Below are 17,910 nucleotides of genomic sequence, written 5' to 3' on the forward strand. Positions count from 1 at the left end.
TAATAAGAAAATTTCCATTTTATTTGAAACAGATCTCCACGAGGGTTTGGTTTCTGAAAGTAAATCAAGTAAATGGACATTTCTACTTTATAGTATACTTGAAAGAAAAAGCTCAAAAACATTATAGTCTTTTCTATTGCAACTTAAAAACATTAAATTCAATTCATTAAAATTCATCTAAGCACAATATAACAATGAAACTCAATCCTCATATTTACCAAAAACTAATTCTAAAGTGGCCCCAAAATGGAACTTATCTTTTTCGCTTTAGTCGTATTAATAAGAAATTAATGAAAACAAATGATTGTACATACGTGTTAGAGTCTCACATAGGCTCTTGTTTCCTTTTTATTTATTTATTCTCCGTGATTATTATTGATTATGTCAATTTATTTTCTTCCAGCTCTTTGTTCTATGCTCTTGATTAGCATAATAGCATTGTTGAGGGATCTGGGGTGGATCCAATTGTTAGATTCCTCTGCGAGGAACCTTGGCGACACCGGGATACCGTTTGAAAGCTCAAATCCATGGCGTAATTGTCAACATACATTGGAGTGAGTGCAAATGCTTGAGATATAGGGCACTTGCCCTTGGAAGAGCTTGCTCTAGAAGAGCTAGCTGGTTGAGGGTTAGCTAGATTAAGCTGATTGGAAGGAAGAGGAGGCGGAGGCCTCCCCGGCGGTCGAGGACGACCAGAGTTCGGAAGCATTTTTTGAGACACTTGAAGATTTTGAGAGCTTATGTTTTGAGATATGCTCTCTTGATAGATAATTTGCAAGGTAGTTGTTGGTGCCTTTTATAGGCTCAATTGTGAAATCAAAGCAAGATAATATTACTTGCCACCTTGCAAAGATTTGTTTTGAAACAAGATTTTTTACATCTTTTTCAAAAATGAATTTACTTGCTTTTGAATCTGTTCTGACAAGAAAATCTTTATTGATCAGATCTCCTTGGAATTTTTGAACGGAGAGTACTATTGCTAGGACTTCCTTTTTTATGGTGGAATAGTTTTGTCGTGCACTATTCCAAACACCAGAATGAAAATGGACTAATGATTCTTTTCCATTAATTTCTTGTTTGAGAATTCCGCCGTAACCTTTCTCAGATGCATCAGTTTCGACGATCATTTTGGTTTTTTCGTCCATAAGCAATAAACATGGAATGCCTTTTGCCAGAGCTTTGATTGACTGGACTACTCGAGAATGCTCAGTCGTCCACGATTTTGGTTTCTTTTTTAGTCTATCATAAAGTGGCAGATAGATTGTCTGGAGGTCTTTAATAAAATCTCCGATATAATTGACACATCCAAGAAATCTCTGTAGCTGGGTCTTATCTTGGATTTCATCAGGAAACTTATCCACAAAGTCTAATGATCTTTGGATAGGTTTAATAATTCCTTGATCAACATCAAAACCAAGAAATCTTACCTTTGTTTGGAACAACTTAACCTTAAGTAAAGATACCACAAGGCCATTTGTTTTAATGATATTGGTGAACATATTTAAATACTTAAAATGTTGATCAATAGTTTCGAAAAAAATCATAACATCATCAATATAAACTCTTGTGAAGTTTTGATGCTTATTAAAGATGTCATTCATGATCTTTTGAAACTTCGAGGGAGCATTTTGAAGACCGAATGACATAAGATTCAATTCGTATCGACCGAAAGGAACATTGAAAGCAGTTTTATATCTGTCTTTTGGGTTAATTTGAATTTGCCAAAATCCAGATTTCATATCAAATTTTGAGAAGATCTTTGCATTAACGATATGTTTAAGCAAGTCTTGTAGATTAGTTATTGGGTACCTAATCCATTTGAGCACTTTGTTTAGTGGTTTGTAGTTAATAACCAGGCAAGGGACCCCTCGTTCTTTTTCTACCTGGTTGTTAACATAAAAGGTCACACATGACCATGGGCTTTTTGATGGGCTTATTAAACCCTTCTTTTGGAGATCAGATATCTCCTTGAAGCAAGTATCAAGGAGGTATTTGCTCATTTGAATGGGCCTAGCCTTTGTAGGAATTTTGGTTTTATCAATATTATCTATGTAAGGGAGGTCCACTATATGCCTTTTCCTAGCCCAAAAGGCATTGGGTAGATTAGAACAAATCTCAGAATCGATCCTTTTCAGGATGGATTGGATTTTTATTTGGATAGAAGGTTTATTGATTTCTTCTTAGATCTTTCGTCCTTTTATATCATCGTGAAGAAATTCAATTTGCTTCTCCTTCTTTGAGATGAGATTAAGACTTTGCACAATCTCATTTTCGATTGAAGAAAGATACCTTTGAGTAATTGGTTTACAAAATTCAAAGATAATTTCCTTTTCAAATTTCTGAGAGGTTAAACCTTTATCAGAAACTGTAAATGGATAAATTTGGGTAAGAAATGGAATACCCAAAATTACTTCCTCAGTAAGGCCCTTAACAAGGAGAAATGAATTCACGAGGACACTTCGTCTTTACAAACATGTACCTTGGATAACTTGTAATTGATTTTTAAAGAATTATTACCATCTCCTTTGAGACTTTCTCTGGTTATCTCAAAGTATTTGAATAGAATAATTCCTTCTTGAATCACATTTTGATTAACACCTGAGTCAATTAGTGTCGTTGCTTCAAACTTATAATCTTTAATCTTTAACGTAACCCTTAGTTAGCCATTTTTTATAAAGATTTTACTGATACGTTGATCTCATTATTTTGTGTTTCAACGTTTTCTTTTGAAATTATCTGTTCTTGAGTTGCAACAACTGCATTTTCAAGATAAGATATTTGTTGTCTATTTTCATTAATTTCCTTCTTCAGGATCTTGATTTCATGTTGGAGGTCTGTGACTTTAATCGACGCAGCATGTTCTTTGGACAACTGATTCACCACAACTTGAAAGCTGAAATTCATCGGATGAACTTTTGATCAGGAGTCTCTAGGTCCTCGCGAAGTCTTAAAAGTATCTTTTTTCTAATTGTATCATCATCTACTTCTTCAATGATGTCTAAGAGACCTATCTAGGTGCTTGTGAGAACATTAATACAACCAAAACAGGGAATTACATCTTCGTTGTCTGTCTCATTTTCGGACGATGATGATTCCTTCAAAGATTCTTCGAGGAGGGCGTTGAGAAGATCTTCTTCTTTCTCAGAGGAGAATTCCTCTTCATCAAAAGATAATTCTTCAGCTTTGACAACCTTCAACAAAGATTGCTTTTCATTTTCATCAATCTCCATTAGGTTAATCTTTTTGACAACAGGGCATCGATTGACATAATGACCCTTCTTATTGCATTTGAAACAAGTGGTGCTTTCTTTGAAAAATTTTCGCTTGTTCTTATTTTTGCCATGGTACCTTTTCTTGCGATTAGAGTACCCATGTGATTCACTCATTTTACTCCTTCCGAAGACCTTTTTGGATCGAATCTTCTTCCTAGAAGGATGAGTGTTGTCAATTCCATATTGCCTGCAGAAAGATTCCAGTTTCTTTCGATAATTTGAGTCCTTTACAATCTTTGTACCGTGCTTCTGCTGTTGACAAATCTCCAAACACACCTTTTGAATAGTGGAATTGATATCTCCGTAAGAAATGCCTTCCCAATCTATATATGTTCCTCTACTATTAGTAACCATTGTGGAATAGAACCTTTCTCTAACATATTTAGGTAGTCCTACATACTTATGTTTCCAGACTACATCTCTGCATGTTGTAAGGTTATAAAGATGCGACATAAAAGTGTCTTTATACCACTTGAAATTGCTCATTTTGGGACATTTCATTTCCAGAAGAGCCTCCATCGATTGATCGCTATATACGAAGGTTCTCCCTATAAAGTGTTTGATAGCTACGTAAACGAGGATATTTATTGAGTTTGACTGGATGGTAACAATGTTGCCATTAGGTTCTTGTTCTGTATTTTTCCAAAACAACGTTCTTTAAGGCTTCTCTATTTGCATCAGTAAGACGATTGTGCCACCAATTTCTGAGGTTTCCTGTAAACCCTGCAGTTAAGGCGTCAACAATCTCTCTTTGACTCATTCTTCTAAGATAGCTTGTTGCAGCAACAAACATTTCTTGAAAGATGATCATCATCTGCCCTTCAGAACATCCATCAATGTTCCAAGTTTCAATATTATTTCCATCAAATGATCGAAAATCTAGGCGTAAGTCATCCCATCCTAGATCTGGTGGTGATGGCCTTTTGTAATGATTCTTCATATTAGTGTTGTAAACCTTGATAGGAAAATTTTTTGGAGAATCGTAGCTGATTGTATTGAGGCTTCCCATTCCAAAATTACTAATTTCTTTTTTGGACGAGGTTCTTGCGTGTTCCTTAGAAATGGGTGTTTCTGAAAGCTTCCTTGTCAGTTCCTTAAGAAGCTCATCAGTACTTGATCCCTTTAATTTTATATCTAAGGAGTTTGGTTGCACTATTGGTTGGTTGGGGTCAACCCTAGGTAATCCTGGCAGCTCTAGAGGAGCTAAAGTTTTTTTCCTGTTTGTTTGGTTTCATTCCTTCAATAGACCTCGACAAAGTAGTCAAGACTTTATTGGAGTAATTGAGTTGTTGTTGGATGTTTTTTTTTTTTTATTTCTTTAACACCAATAGTTTTGGTTTTCTCTTCATCAATAGTTTTATAAGGCGAAGAGACAATTGCGGCACTTGGCATTTTCAGATGAGGAAAGGAAGCTTCCTCCTCAGGAGGGTATTCTGAGAGAATTTTCTTTCCAGTTGTAGTCCTCCAAGTGAGAGGTTTGTTAATAACACGAACACTAGCTTCCTTATCCTTTTGATTGACCTTAGCTATGAATTTGATTTTTGATAGAAATTTGGGCTTATTGTCCCAATCTTTCTGATTGATATATTAATCAACATATTTTTCATAATTTTGATCGTATAGGGCTTTGTCTTCGAGAGTTATTGTATTTATCTAGTTGTATATATTTCAAGATTTTCTCTCTATGTTAGTTTAAGTGGGTGACAAAGATCCCTCAGACTTCTCATACTGAACGTCTGGAATGAATTGTTCAAAATCCACTGACATCCTCATTGAATTAGACCTAGGAATTGGTCTTTCCCTAGTGGTTGGTTGATACTCTGAAACACTGGACCGTCCATTATATATTTCTCGGATTGGAGGATGATGGGGTTCTTCTTGAAATTGAACTTCAACATGCCCATCATCATATTCGGTTATCTGAGCCGTGCTGCTTTTCCTTGTTCTAGGAGTAGTTACGTGCTCGATAGTCCAAACTGGATTACGAGTTAGCTGGCTCCAGTCTAGAAGTTTGGGAACCGTCATGGAAGACCGTTCTAGATTGACTTCCATTAGCATGGTGTAATTTTTTGGAGATACACCTAAAGCTTTGGGAGATGCATTGGTATACATCATTTTGTAATATAGGACATACATGATTGAGAATGGGTATGATCCATTCTTCAATCGTAGACCTTTAGCTCGAATATCTAGGCATAAAACATCGTAAATATTCTTATCTTGAAGCGCAACCGTAAATCCAAGCTTTGAAGTGAAATAGCCTGGACCGTTGTCGAGGTTTGATTGAATGATTCCTAATAAAGAATTAGAAAAATTCAGATGCCTTTTGTCTCTTAGAGTAACATAGATTGATACATCCAATCCTGTCCTAAAGAGCGATTTTATGGCTACTTGGATGCATCCTATGTGCAAATATCTATAATTATGTCTGCGACATAGTTCAATATTTTCATTTGCAAGAAGACGGTATTTCGAAAAGTCTTCACTTACCGGAATGTTGTCTTCTGAAATCCTTACTACATCATTTTCTCTAAAATTGAAGAAAGGATGAGCGTAGATCTCAATGGGTTCAAGCCTTGAAATAGATCAATTTTGGAGTCTATTCGCAATGCAAGACAATTGATTTTGTAACCTACTATATTTGGATAGGGTTTCTTCTAAATTCTCATAATTAAATCCAGAAGTATTTTAGGAAGAAGAAGAAGTTTCATTAATTATGGGTGAATTAAGAGATAATTTCATTTTTAGTCTGAACAGCATAGGAAGAGAAGAGGAATCTAGGAATTCTAATAGTCTTTTCTAATATAATTTTAAAAATTCTTTGTCTAGGCTAATATTTTTCTTTTATCATGGTTCAACATCATTTATATCAATCGGTCTAATTTAAGAAGTCATAATCAAAATTACTTCCTTAAATTTACGTTCATTTCATTCAAAATACACAGGTTGACTAAGCCACACTCGTATCCAAAAGAATGATATGAATATAAACATTAAGGAATCATAATGAAAACATTTTGCAAATTAGAGAGATAACCATGATGAAAAATTTTTGATAAAGAAAAGATTAGAACTAGAGAAAGAACTAAAAGAATATTATTAGAAAATTAATTATCATCCTTCCCGGATTCAAAAGAGGAGTTTACTCCATAGAGAGAGAATTGAGAAAGATTGAGTGACGTGCCCTGTATGGATTGTCATCTATAATTACAATAAAACTCTAGAAAAAGTAAGGACGCAAATAAAGATAAACTTTGTATATCGTATTATTTATGGGATCATTTGGTCCACCAACTCAAAAATTATTGTAAACAAATCAACCTCAATTGTTCGTGGTTGAACTTGCACGTTCATCAAGCATTTCAATCTTGGTAACATTTGGGCTCAACTTTCTCTTATTTTGGAACCTATGTTCCAAGAGGCCGAACCTTGAGTGAAACCTACGAGTTGATGTCCTAGAAGGTAAAAAAAGCATCTTTAAATCCACTCACTCAAAACTTATTAATTCTTTGAAAGGATAATACTAGAAATATCCGAAAGGAAGAAAATGGTAGATAAATATCAAAAAAATACATTTAGGATTTTATTTTCCCTCTAAAACAAAACAACCAAAAAGAATATAAACCACGAAAATCAGTGATTGGATATTGAAATTCCAAGTTTTAAATAACCAAAATCCCTATCAAAAAGGGAATTACGAAGAGATAAAAAAAAAAAAAAGTTACTTTGCTTTTGAAACAGCCGCCGTTGAGGCTGTTTTATAGTGACTCTTTGCCACGTTCTATACCATTTTCACAAAATTTTCTACCCATCAGTCGCTTGCAAGTCCCTTTGATTTTCCTTTAAATTGCTCAAAAATCTTGGCCATTGATAGCAAAGATCACTATGGTTCTTCCCAAGGAGATTCCCAGCTCTGCAGAGAATGACATGGATTCTCAGACTCTCAGCAAGCTCCCAATTTCATCTATTCTCATCATAATCGGTAACCCATCTTCGTAATTTGATATATATATTTTTTGTATCTACGTTTTGTTTTTTCTTTCTTAGTTTGGGATTTCGACTGTTGGGTTGTGATTTGGCGATTCAGCTATGCAGACTGAAGCGCTTCCTTTAGTGGAGAAGTTTCAACTTTCTGAAGATCAAAAATCTGTGTGAGTTTCTTTTTTTGTTCAATCCATTTTATGAAGCTGGAAGATTTATGGGGTTTGATCTTTTCCTGTTTGACTGTTGCATTTCGTACTTCTGTTTCATTTTAGGTTGAGTTTGCTTTCTTTCCTTATTTGTATATGTGATTTTTTTTGTTTGTTTTTATATGAAGTGCTTGATTTTGTAGGTTTCCAAAGGAAGTTCCATGGGTTCGTTATCATGGGACTTACAGAAATCTTCAAATCAATTTAATTTGGCCTGGAAAGGATTCAGCCTTGGGTATGGAACTATGAGTAATTTGTCACCGGTTGCTTTTTTTTCTGGATGATCTCTATAGATTATCAATGATAATGATTTGTAATGCATTTCAAAACTGACCTTTAGCATTCCCGTTGGTTCTGTTCAAGCTATGTATGATATTTTTGCTCTAAGACCACTATTTTTGTATTCATCTGATTGCAAGCTTATTTCTGCACGTCTTCTTTCTTTTTGTTTCCCTTTTGGTTTCTTTCTTGTAAGTAAACGAAACATGGCTTCTTAATGTTACATGATTTGTTTCAGATTGGCTAGCTATGGCTGCAACTGAGTTGCTTATTATGACTTTGCTCATGAAGTTCAGATACCACGTTTAGTTTCGTAACATGTTTGTGTTACATTACTTACTGATTACCTGAACTATATGTTTAGTTCTAGAGCATTAAGTTTTTTAGGAATGATTCTGTCACTTGGATATAATTTGGAAACAGTTTGACAGAAATAATGAAAAGTAATGAAACTCGTCTAACTTTTTTCCCCCTGTAATGTTAGATCATTAGATGTTCTATTTCTAATAACATATCAAATGATTGAGTTGGTTTTTGGTGTTGTTGGACATCGCTGCAATCATTAGCATCATACAGCCTGATTCGTTTCCTTCATCATTTTGAAAAATCATCTGTTGCTACATCCTTGTGGCTTTTGTTTTGTCCATTTTTCCCAGTTCTATGTTCTTCTTTCAGCATTTGTAGACAGATATCTTGGCTGGTGTCTGGTGTATTTCTTGGTTCTGTGCCTTTTTGATAAGTGGTTTCAGAACAGAAGTTAAGTTACAATGTAAACTGTTTCTGAATTCTGAATTTCTCCAATTATCTCTCAGGAGTTGATAGTGTGGGCACGATTTCCGCATCCCTTGTAACCTATGCTTCTATCCAAGCACTGCATCCAGACCTGATCATAAATGCAGGTACTGCTGGTGGTTTTAAGGTATGTTTGTCTTTGATAACAATCTATTTCTAGGTTTCGGTTATTACCTTTTTTCTTCAGTATGAATATCTTGTTGCCTTTCCATGCCCCTACTTGTTCTTTTATCCTTGATTCAGAGTTAAAACAAAAAGACCATCAAACTAGTGGTTGCCTTCTTGGACATGTCAATCTCTTTTTTGGGATTTTCGTTGTCTTTCCTTTTGTTTTTCTTTTTCTTCCCCTTGAACACTGTTTGATATTCAGACGCAATCTTACTGATGTCCTCTCCATCTCTTTATTCATTGAGTTGTGGTCGTGTTCCTCCATCCAACAATTATTGAATCTTTTAAAAATTCAAGGATTTATTTTGAAGTTTAACCTACTAACAATTGTGAAGGATTAAAAACATAGCTTGTTTGTGTTTGACTGGTGGTTGGTTTGGATGCTACCAGGCGAAAGGAGCTAGCATTGGCGACGTGTTTCTAGTATCTGAGTGTGCCTTCCATGACAGACGTATACCTATTCCAGTAAGTATTAGTTTCAAGAGTTTTAAGAAGCAAAATGTACACTTTAATTTTCAGTTATCTGCGAAACTAATGGGTTGATAATCTAATGGAAAAGCAAGTCTTCACCTAAATGATGTTCTTTGTTAGTTGAAATCTAATAGGTTCAATTTTTCCGCTCCTGAATTCTGCTTCATTAATTTCTGTCATCAGCATAAGTTTATGTACTTCAGGTTTTTGATTTATATGGAGTCGGATTGAAGCAAGCATGGAAAACGCCCAATCTCCATAAGGAACTCGATCTAAAGGTGAATTTCCTTTAGATGAAATTAATTAGACCTAACATTATGATATATTTGTTATCTAAGTTTGATCATCCACAGAATTAGTTTGTTTTGGTCAAGCGATGTTTTAAAGTAGACAAGTTCTTTTCTGACCTATGTAATGTGAGTCGTGAAGCTCCTATTTTTCTAATACCTCTCATGTTGATGGTAAACCCCCAAATCTTTCATCCTTAAGCATCATTATGTGAAGATAGATGTAAATGAGAGCTCATGATTTAAATTTTGGTTTGAAACTGTGGAAGTTTTCCTGCTTTTGAAACACTAGTTGAAAATGTGATACAAGAAGTGCGTCACTGGCTTGCTAAGTTTGTTTTTGTTTTAATTCCTAAATTTTCAATGTTATCAACTTCCCCATCATAGTGGGAAAGAAGTCACTTACATTGTCCATGAACTGAAGCACATGAAAATGCTCGTTTGAAGCATTTAATAGTACTGCAAGATCAGTATGCATGTCTATAATTTTCAAAGTTTGTGAAGACTTCTGATTATGGAGATATAAGATGATTGAGTTTGCATATTATATCTTTTTTCTATCAGGTTGGCAAATTATCAACGGGTGACTCGCTAGATATGTCTGCACAAGATGAAGCATCGATTGTAGCTAATGATGCCACAGTTAAAGATATGGAGGTAGAAGTTGAAGTGTTGATGAACCTACTATAGTCAGCAAAGGCTGAGTGACATGAATTTCTTTTACTTCTAAATTGCATCAAAGCCTCTTAACTCTTAGTTTGCATTTCAGGGAGCAGCAGTAGCCTATGTGGCTGATATATTCAAAGTTCCTGCCATATTTCTAAAAGCTGTAACCGATATCGTCGATGGTGAAAAACCAACTGCCGAAGAATTCTTGCAGAATCTAGCTACAGTATCTGCTGCACTGGATCAAGCAGTTACAAGAGTTGTAGATTTCATCAGTGGAAAGTGCATTCATGAACTTTGATATTGATTGGACGTGCCAGAGTCGAATAACATCTAAGTTAGCATATATACTTTTGGAAATCATACTGTGTACTCTTTGTTTTATTGTATGCTAAACATGTTTCGGCTAGCCCGAGCAAACAAGTTGATGTCGCAGGTAAGGTTTACCTCTCTTTTTTATATGCTCTCTTGCTCAAGATATTTTGCATCAGCCCATGTCAACTCAAATGGATTGCAAATGCACTAAATAAACACTAACCAAATCTTTACCTTACTGATACACACAATCTACATAATCTACATGAATCCCCTCCATCTCAACCACTAACATTCTACAAGCCACATGAATGTGGAGAGTTCGAGCATTCGAACTGCCTTTCTAGGTAATGAACAGGTAGTCCAACTTTATAAATAGCTGTGTTGTCTTTTCAAATTGCAAATTATTTGGAAAAGTAATGAAAGAGATGGAAACAAAAATGGTGCACAAGGAGCTTCCAAGGAAAAGGCCAACCTTGGCAGGGCTATAATTTTGGCTCTTGGGAAGGCCTTGTCCTTCAAGACTACTTGGTCGACGACTGTTTCAAGGACACAAGCTGCTATGATATCGACCTCAATCTGAAATTCACTTGACTCTGTAATTTTAATCTTCATTCTATTTCTTCTTTTTGGGTGGCTAAAACAAAAAATATCTCATACTTCATTGATCTAAAAGAACTTGGATACTAGATAAAACTTCTAAAGAAGGCTTAAGAGACTTTTACAAAGTATATTAGAGTATGAGTTCTCCTTTGAACTGAATTAACTGTCATCCTCTAATATAAATCCATGGGTAAGACAACATCAGTGAAAACCAGATATGTGTGGTGACGTCAGAAGAGATCTTGAAGAAGTACCTAGGGTAGCAATGGAAGGCCAAACAACCATAAAGCAGAGACTGGAGATGTGCAACAATGCTGTGACATACATGGCCATTGAAGCCTAATGGGAAGGCCAGATTTCAAACATTACCCACTTACCTTCTTGGTGGCGATCTCTTCCTAACAAGAAACCTTGGACTCAGCACTCAAACCCAACAAGTCATGATTTACTTCACGGGTTGCTTTGGAGGTGTGGCAGGCCTTAGAGTCGCCAAAGACTTGAACTTAATTCTAGATACACAGAATGTAATCGATGGGAAACTATGGGAGGAAGGTATTAGTTTCATCCTCAGATAACCGAAGATAATACCCAAAGTTTCTACGAGACACGTTTGGTTCAAACACTTGGGATGCAAGAGAAAGAATACAAAAAACGATGTTAAACAGGTTGGAGAAGAGACTTTAACTTGTTGATGATAAATTATTTAAAGAACGGTGTGATGTGGAAGAAAAATAGAAAATTTTAAAATTTATCAACGATAGACATTGATATACTTCTATCAATCATATTGACAAACAATAATAAAAGTTTATTAGTTTTTATCAATTATCATTGAAAGAATTTAAAATTTTTCCTACATGTGGAAAGATATTTCTAAAAATAATGATAAATTTATATCTTTTTTTTTGCTAAAATTCATATTTAGAGTTCTCATCGATTCGTGATAGGTGAAAATTTCAAACACAAATGTGCAATTGTTGGTTCTTTTTTATATAAGCAAAATGTTAATTTTTGTTCTTTTTAAATTTCAGTTATTTGATATTAGTGAAACTAAATTTGATAGTATTGACACTATCATTTTGCCCCTTGGATATATTCCAATTACATCAAATGCCCATAAAAGTTCTTCCTTTCTTTCTCATTCATGATGAATGTTTTAAGTGTAAAGTGCTTTTAGAGCAACAAAAGGTATGATTTACTATAAGCCTAAGTAATTCACTCAACTATATATGCTCTTTATCTACACAAAATCAATACAACACTTGGGGGTAAATTCCACTAAATCCTACTTTGAACTCTCTCTAGATCAAAGTTATTAATTTTCTTTTATGTATAGGGGAACATGAGACTTGAGTACAACACCAAAAAATCGTCCCAATTTCTCATTATTATTATTATTATTTTTTTAAAATATTTTTTCTTCTTTATATGTAATTTGTAAAGAAAACGAGACTTTACACTTTAAAATGTCATTATTCAAAGTTCATGCAAACTATGCTTATAAAGATGTAACACGAAGATTTTTTACCAATTTAGTACTACTCTCATTTAAGCATACTGCAAAGTTTTGATAAAATATATTAGTGTCGATACAATCACCCCATCTCAAAAACACACAAAACTTAAAAAGCTATTTTTTAATAGATCCATCTAAGTCTTTTATTCACATTCAAATTCTTCCTAGTCTAAACCTAATATATTATATTGAAGAATTAAGTTTTTTATTTGGTTTCTTTTAAGTAATGAGAATCTGAAATGCTCCCATACATATGAAGTACCTCTTACAACATAATACAACAAATCTTATACATACATACATACATACATACATGCATACATTCATTCAAGGGAGCATCCTTTTTCAGCTTGTAAGAAAGAACAACCAACTCTAAGCTAATTTTGAAATTTTCCTGACTTGGCTTCATTTCCTTTTCTCTATTGTAGTTTAGAAAGCTCCCGATATTAGGATAACTTATGCAATTATATGTCATTCCTTTACCTTAGAATAACTCAGCTTTATATGATTTCTAAGAGGGTGGTGTCAAAAGTGTAGAAGAACAAGCTAGAGGCTCATGCACAACAGAATTAGAAGAAACTGAGATTGGACTGCCTTCCAATTGTAACATGACTGCCCCCAGAATCTCAGTCAATAGTTTCTTGAACTCGTCCTCTTTAACTACCTTCCCGTCATCCGCGTCTACCATCTTGAATACATCAAGAAGAAGCTTGTCCATCTGCAGATTATATTATATAAACCAGACATCAGTGAAGTGAAGTGAGTGATTTGCTTGATGTTAATGAATGTCAGTGATGAATGTTGATTGTTTTCGTAACCTCATCAAGGGCACCGAGTGGGGGTAAACCGGCTAAGGGAGCAACCAAATCCAGCGCCAACTGCAAATGTTCCTTTGGCAATTTTCCGGTTTTATCTCTTGGGACACTCTGAAGTGCCGTATTAAGTGACTGCATCAAGATCAAAATTATGATATAGGAACCTACGAGACTAGAATCTAGAATGAAGAGAGGATTATGGAGAAACTTGTTCTATTGAGTGCTTCCGCATTTTGCTCAATTGGAGCTTACTTTATTACAAAGGGTGAAGAACAACCTTAATCAAGCAAGACTAGTGGAAAACAGTAGTATTATGATGCGATATTACCTTGTCCAGTTCGAATTTGTTGGATAACAGTCTTCTTATGCTACTTCCATCAAAGGTGTTTTCACTATGAGCAACTATAACAGGCTGTTCTTTTAGGCGTTGTGCGACATGCTCTGCAGCTCTCTTGAATTCAAACAAGAAGATCTCTTGCGAGACAGGCTTGTCCCAATTCTCACCTGCAGCACAGGATTCCAGAGCTGGTTCGATAATATCGCTCATAACCTGACGAGGAGTTGGAACAAGTTCAATCACAAAACTACTAGAGTATGAAATGATCCAGTCATACTTTGGTTAAGAACCCAAAAAGAACCGAGTTTTATTAGTTCGATTAAAATAATTAATTACCCAGGAGTCTGAAGGAGGAGGCATCCCTTGTTCCACAGTAAGATTTTCAAAAGCTTTAACAATGTAATCATGAAGAGATCCTTCAGGCAGGTTGATTTCTGAAAAAGTGGCGATCATCTCAGGCTCATAAGCAGAGCTATTAATGAATTCAAGAAGGTCTTCTCCATCCATCCGAAGTATAACAATAGGATCACGCTTCAACCCGGCAGCCATGCCTAGCAGAATATCAGAGAGAACTTCTTTAAACTCGGTCTTGCTTACCTTATCTCTTGATCCATGAGTAAATTCATTCAATACCTACATAACCCACCCAAAGAAGAACCCCATCCAGAGCAGGAAGTGTCAGAGTTGAATGAACTAACAAGAATGGGAACTGTTTGCACTAAAGAAGACATATTTGACAATAAACTCATGGAAACAAAATCAGAAGTAGAATCATAACCTGCCTAAAATTGAGAACATGCAAAATATTTTGGCAACAAAAGACAATTAGGAAACAATAACAGTTGTGTTATATTAACAAAAGCCTTAATACTTTATATATAGATCAAACATTTCTTTTGCTTAATTATTGGAGCAGGAAACTTGGTTTATTGTTATTGCGGTCAGATGTTGACAATTCTAGCATTGTCAAAGATAAAAAGGATATAGTTTTCACAGCACTCGTCATAGATTCCTCCTTGTAAACGAAGTTAAGAGACAAATAAAAGAAAAAAAAAAGTAAAAAAGGAAAAGAGAGTATGAACTGAAAAGAGAAAACTAGAAAGTCGTAATGAACCCACCGGCCATGTTGGACCATAGGTTAGATACTTCTCAAGCTATCTGTAAATGGAAAATAAAAATTTGTATTTTGTAGAGAAATTAAAATCATCATTAACCACTAAACCATTAGATCATCATCACAATCATCAGGTTAAAAGTAATCTTTATGAATGGCAGGCATGAAAGAAGAAATAAATAAAAAGAAACGATCATCATGCATATAATATTTGGACGGTCGAAAGCTATTAAAGTAAAAAATGAAATGGGATCTTTGTCTAGTTTCTAGAGTAAAACAATCCTCATTAAACAATTAAATATTCAAAGCTGTGTTTAATTTATCAAAGGTGAGCAGAATTGAAAGAGAAAAGATGAACAAAACTTTTCCTCACATTGGTGGCCTCTCAAATCTAATAGTGGACAGACAGATCGTGAAATGACCAACAGACACCAGCTTGTAGTTGGAACGAAAAAAACCCATTTGAGATAAGATCAAATCATTCAAAGAAAAAATGAAAACAAGAGAAAGAGCAAGCAAAATCAGCAACAAACTAAAGAAACAGAGACAGTTGCTGTCGTATTTGTAAGGAAAGTGAAGAGAAATAAGAAGAAGAGAATGAAAGTAAAGGAAACCTGAGAGTAAATATTATCGGAATCAAGGGAAGTGCCTTGAGGAGGAAGGCCAAGAGCAGCACCAATGTCGGCGACGGCAGGGTGAAGTTCTTGGAGGGAAAGTTTGCCGTCTTTGTCGGTGTCGAGGTCCTGAAACTTATGGTCGACGAAAGAAGAGAAGAGGTGGTTGTTGGCAACCAACTCCATAATTTCTGAACCGTCCAGAACCTGTGGTTTGGATGATGAAGAAGGTGAAGAAGAAAGAGGATCCATTTAATTTCAGAGTGTCCTGTGAACTACGAGAGGAGCTTTTTGCTCGAGACTCTTGTGAGAAAGAGATTGTTAGTGTTGTGTATGTGTGTGTGTGTTGTGTTGTGTTGTGTTGGGTATGAAGGATCAAGTTGCTTGAATTATTCAGTCATATATTTCATTGGATTACGCCATAAATGCAACTTCCAGAACCACCAAATTCAGACACTTTTCTTTCTTCTTCTTCTTCTTCTTCTTCTTTCCAATTTTTCTCTTTTCTTCTTCTTTTTGTTCAGCTCTGGAGATGATCCATGACCATCAACGTGTCTCCATCCATTTCATTTCTACTTTAAACTTCAAATAAAATAAATAAATAACTATTTTTTTATTGAATTTTCACAAAGTATAATTGTGGAATGGATAAAACTTTGGATGGATTCTTTTCTAGTTACGTTCGGTTTCACTAATTCATCTTTTAAATTGGAATTTTGTCTTAAGTTTCAATTAAGTTCATCTATTTTAACAAATTAATACTACAAATTAACCTCTCATTTTCAATATCATTATCAACGAAAATATTTATAAATACATCAAATTTTTAAGAAAAATTAAATTTTCTTTCTTTAATCTACTTTTAACCGATTTTGCTATATTTTATGAATATTTTATTTAAAGACAATTCTTATCCAATTTTCATAATCTTTTTATTTTAGTTGTTAAACATTTTTATTGGAACTCTGATTCTGGTTCTTTTTATATTAGCTAGCTTGGGAGCGATCATGCATTGAGTTTATACTAAAAAAAAAAGGTTATTCAAAGCAAAACATTGAGCATTACAATAGTATAGTTTTGTAATATCGCCCATTATATAGATGAATATAATATGAAATTCATAAAATAAAATAATATACTACTTATCAAATAGTGATTGAATATTACATTTACCCTAAAATTTTGTATGGTTGAGTGAAAAATGAAACATATATTTGAGTGGTGTAATAATAGTTTAGATAAAAAGTTGTTATTAATAACATGTGAAATGATTGGTAGCATATTTTTGTAATCCCAATAGAAGTCATATATAGTTATGGACTCATAGTTATATGGGGAGATGAAAATATTTGATGTTAGGATTGCTGTTCATAATGCACTTTGGCTAGAAGTTTCAAGAAAGTATGTATTCTCTCAGGAAAAGGAAAAAAAAAGAAAAGAAAAAGGGAAAGGGTGGAGAGGTTGTAACCACTAATACGTATGTGGTGGACACACGTGGGGCGGTGAGTGTGAGTTTAGGGTTTAGGGCGGAGCCAAACACACGACCTATCACTCCCATTTTCTATTTTTTTCGTCACGTTTGTCGGTTTATACCACTCTTCCCCCTACACCTGACCTACCCCCTCCCACGTGTCAACCTCCCATGAAGTTTTCCTAACACCATTATTATGATCATCTTTTTTACTTTTCTGCATTAGTAAACCATTTATTCTACCATTTTAATTTTGCTACTCTATAGTTGTTTAATGCTTTTAATTTATGAATACATTTGATTCTCCCTTAATACGCTTCAAGTTTCGTTAAATCTTTAACATAACTCGTTAATTCAAGCACATTTCCTAGTTTTGATCCACTCTATTAACGCCTAAATATTTGTGTTGTTGTACTTCGGTCTTCTAATATGTAATACATTCAGATTCAGAAATGGCAAGATAGATCGGTTAAGAAAATAAAAACTCTAAAATAGGAAAAGGTTTGTTTATGGCTGAGTCGTGGTACACGCTTAAAAATGACCGTGTGGAGATGTAAGCATATCCTCACTTGTCTATCTCCTCCCTCCTTCCAAAACTTGGGTGTCCTAAGAGTCCAAACCTTTTGGCCAATCAATAGATATATGAAGGAGCCTCCACATTCAAAATTTATCAATGTAGAATGCTTTAGAGAATAAAATAATATATTTTTTCTTTTTACAAATTTTTTATCTAATAATTGGTGCTACAAATAACTGGTTACATAAGAAACTATTTGATTAGTGTGAGGGTAGACAATTAGTTTTTTTTTATCTCTTATTCTCTTTAAATATTTTAAATTTGTAGAATACTAAATATAAAATATAGAAGTTAAAGAGTTTTTTCTGGTCAAATTTCATCTTCTTCGTTTCCTTTTCATTTTTATCTAAATTTTATCAATTTTACTCGTAATAAAAATTATATTTTTACAACTTTTAGGAGTACATGAATTAAATGGATTAG

General features: G+C 34.4%; 2 protein-coding genes across 7 annotated transcripts; one reads left to right on the forward strand and one right to left on the reverse strand.

Annotated features, from left to right (window-relative positions):
- Positions 1–6,959: 6,959 nt before the first annotated feature.
- LOC103490311 (5'-methylthioadenosine/S-adenosylhomocysteine nucleosidase) lies at positions 6,960–10,584 on the forward strand. The gene is made up of 8 exons (XM_008449770.3): positions 6,960–7,254; positions 7,360–7,423; positions 7,606–7,697; positions 8,554–8,660; positions 9,092–9,166; positions 9,376–9,450; positions 10,024–10,116; positions 10,229–10,584. The coding sequence occupies exons 1-8, from the start codon at positions 7,158–7,160 to the stop codon at positions 10,424–10,426; spliced, it is 801 nt and encodes a 266-aa protein (XP_008447992.1). The 5' UTR covers positions 6,960–7,157; the 3' UTR covers positions 10,427–10,584.
- A 2,158-nt stretch (positions 10,585–12,742) lies between these two features.
- On the reverse strand, positions 12,743–16,097 carry LOC103490312 (uncharacterized). 6 transcript variants are annotated; one of them, XM_008449771.3, is made up of 5 exons: positions 15,440–16,097; positions 14,048–14,344; positions 13,703–13,924; positions 13,378–13,506; positions 12,743–13,277 (listed from the first exon to the last, which is right to left on the reverse strand). In XM_008449771.3, the coding sequence occupies exons 1-5, from the start codon at positions 15,689–15,691 to the stop codon at positions 13,071–13,073; spliced, it is 1,107 nt and encodes a 368-aa protein (XP_008447993.1). In that variant the 5' UTR covers positions 15,692–16,097; the 3' UTR covers positions 12,743–13,070. The 6 variants fall into 6 exon arrangements, with proteins under 6 accessions (XP_008447993.1, XP_050946474.1, XP_050946470.1 ...); XM_051090517.1 differs by having other exon boundaries at positions 14,048–14,262; positions 15,440–15,565; XM_051090513.1 differs by lacking the exon at positions 15,440–16,097 and adding an exon at positions 15,199–15,358.
- Between the last annotated feature and the right edge of the window lie 1,813 nt (positions 16,098–17,910).

Source organism: Cucumis melo, chromosome 1 (assembly GCF_025177605.1).
Source record: "Cucumis melo cultivar AY chromosome 1, USDA_Cmelo_AY_1.0, whole genome shotgun sequence".
Taxonomy (NCBI): domain Eukaryota; kingdom Viridiplantae; phylum Streptophyta; class Magnoliopsida; order Cucurbitales; family Cucurbitaceae; genus Cucumis; species Cucumis melo.

Coding starts and splice junctions, on each gene's coding strand:
- LOC103490311 (XM_008449770.3), top strand. CDS start 7,158: ATGGTTCTTCCCAAGGAGATTCCCAGCTCTGCAGAGAATGACATGGAT. Junction 8,661..9,091: donor GTACTGCTGGTGGTTTTAAG/GTATGTTTGTCT, acceptor GGATGCTACCAG/GCGAAAGGAGCTAGCATTGG. Junction 10,117..10,228: donor CCACAGTTAAAGATATGGAG/GTAGAAGTTGAA, acceptor TTTGCATTTCAG/GGAGCAGCAGTAGCCTATGT.
- LOC103490312 (XM_008449771.3), bottom strand. CDS start 15,691: ATGGATCCTCTTTCTTCTTCACCTTCTTCATCATCCAAACCACAGGTT. Junction 14,345..15,439: donor CCGATAATATTTACTCTCAG/GTTTCCTTTACT, acceptor TGGGTTATGTAG/GTATTGAATGAATTTACTCA. Junction 13,925..14,047: donor CTCCTCCTTCAGACTCCTGG/GTAATTAATTAT, acceptor ACTCCTCGTCAG/GTTATGAGCGATATTATCGA.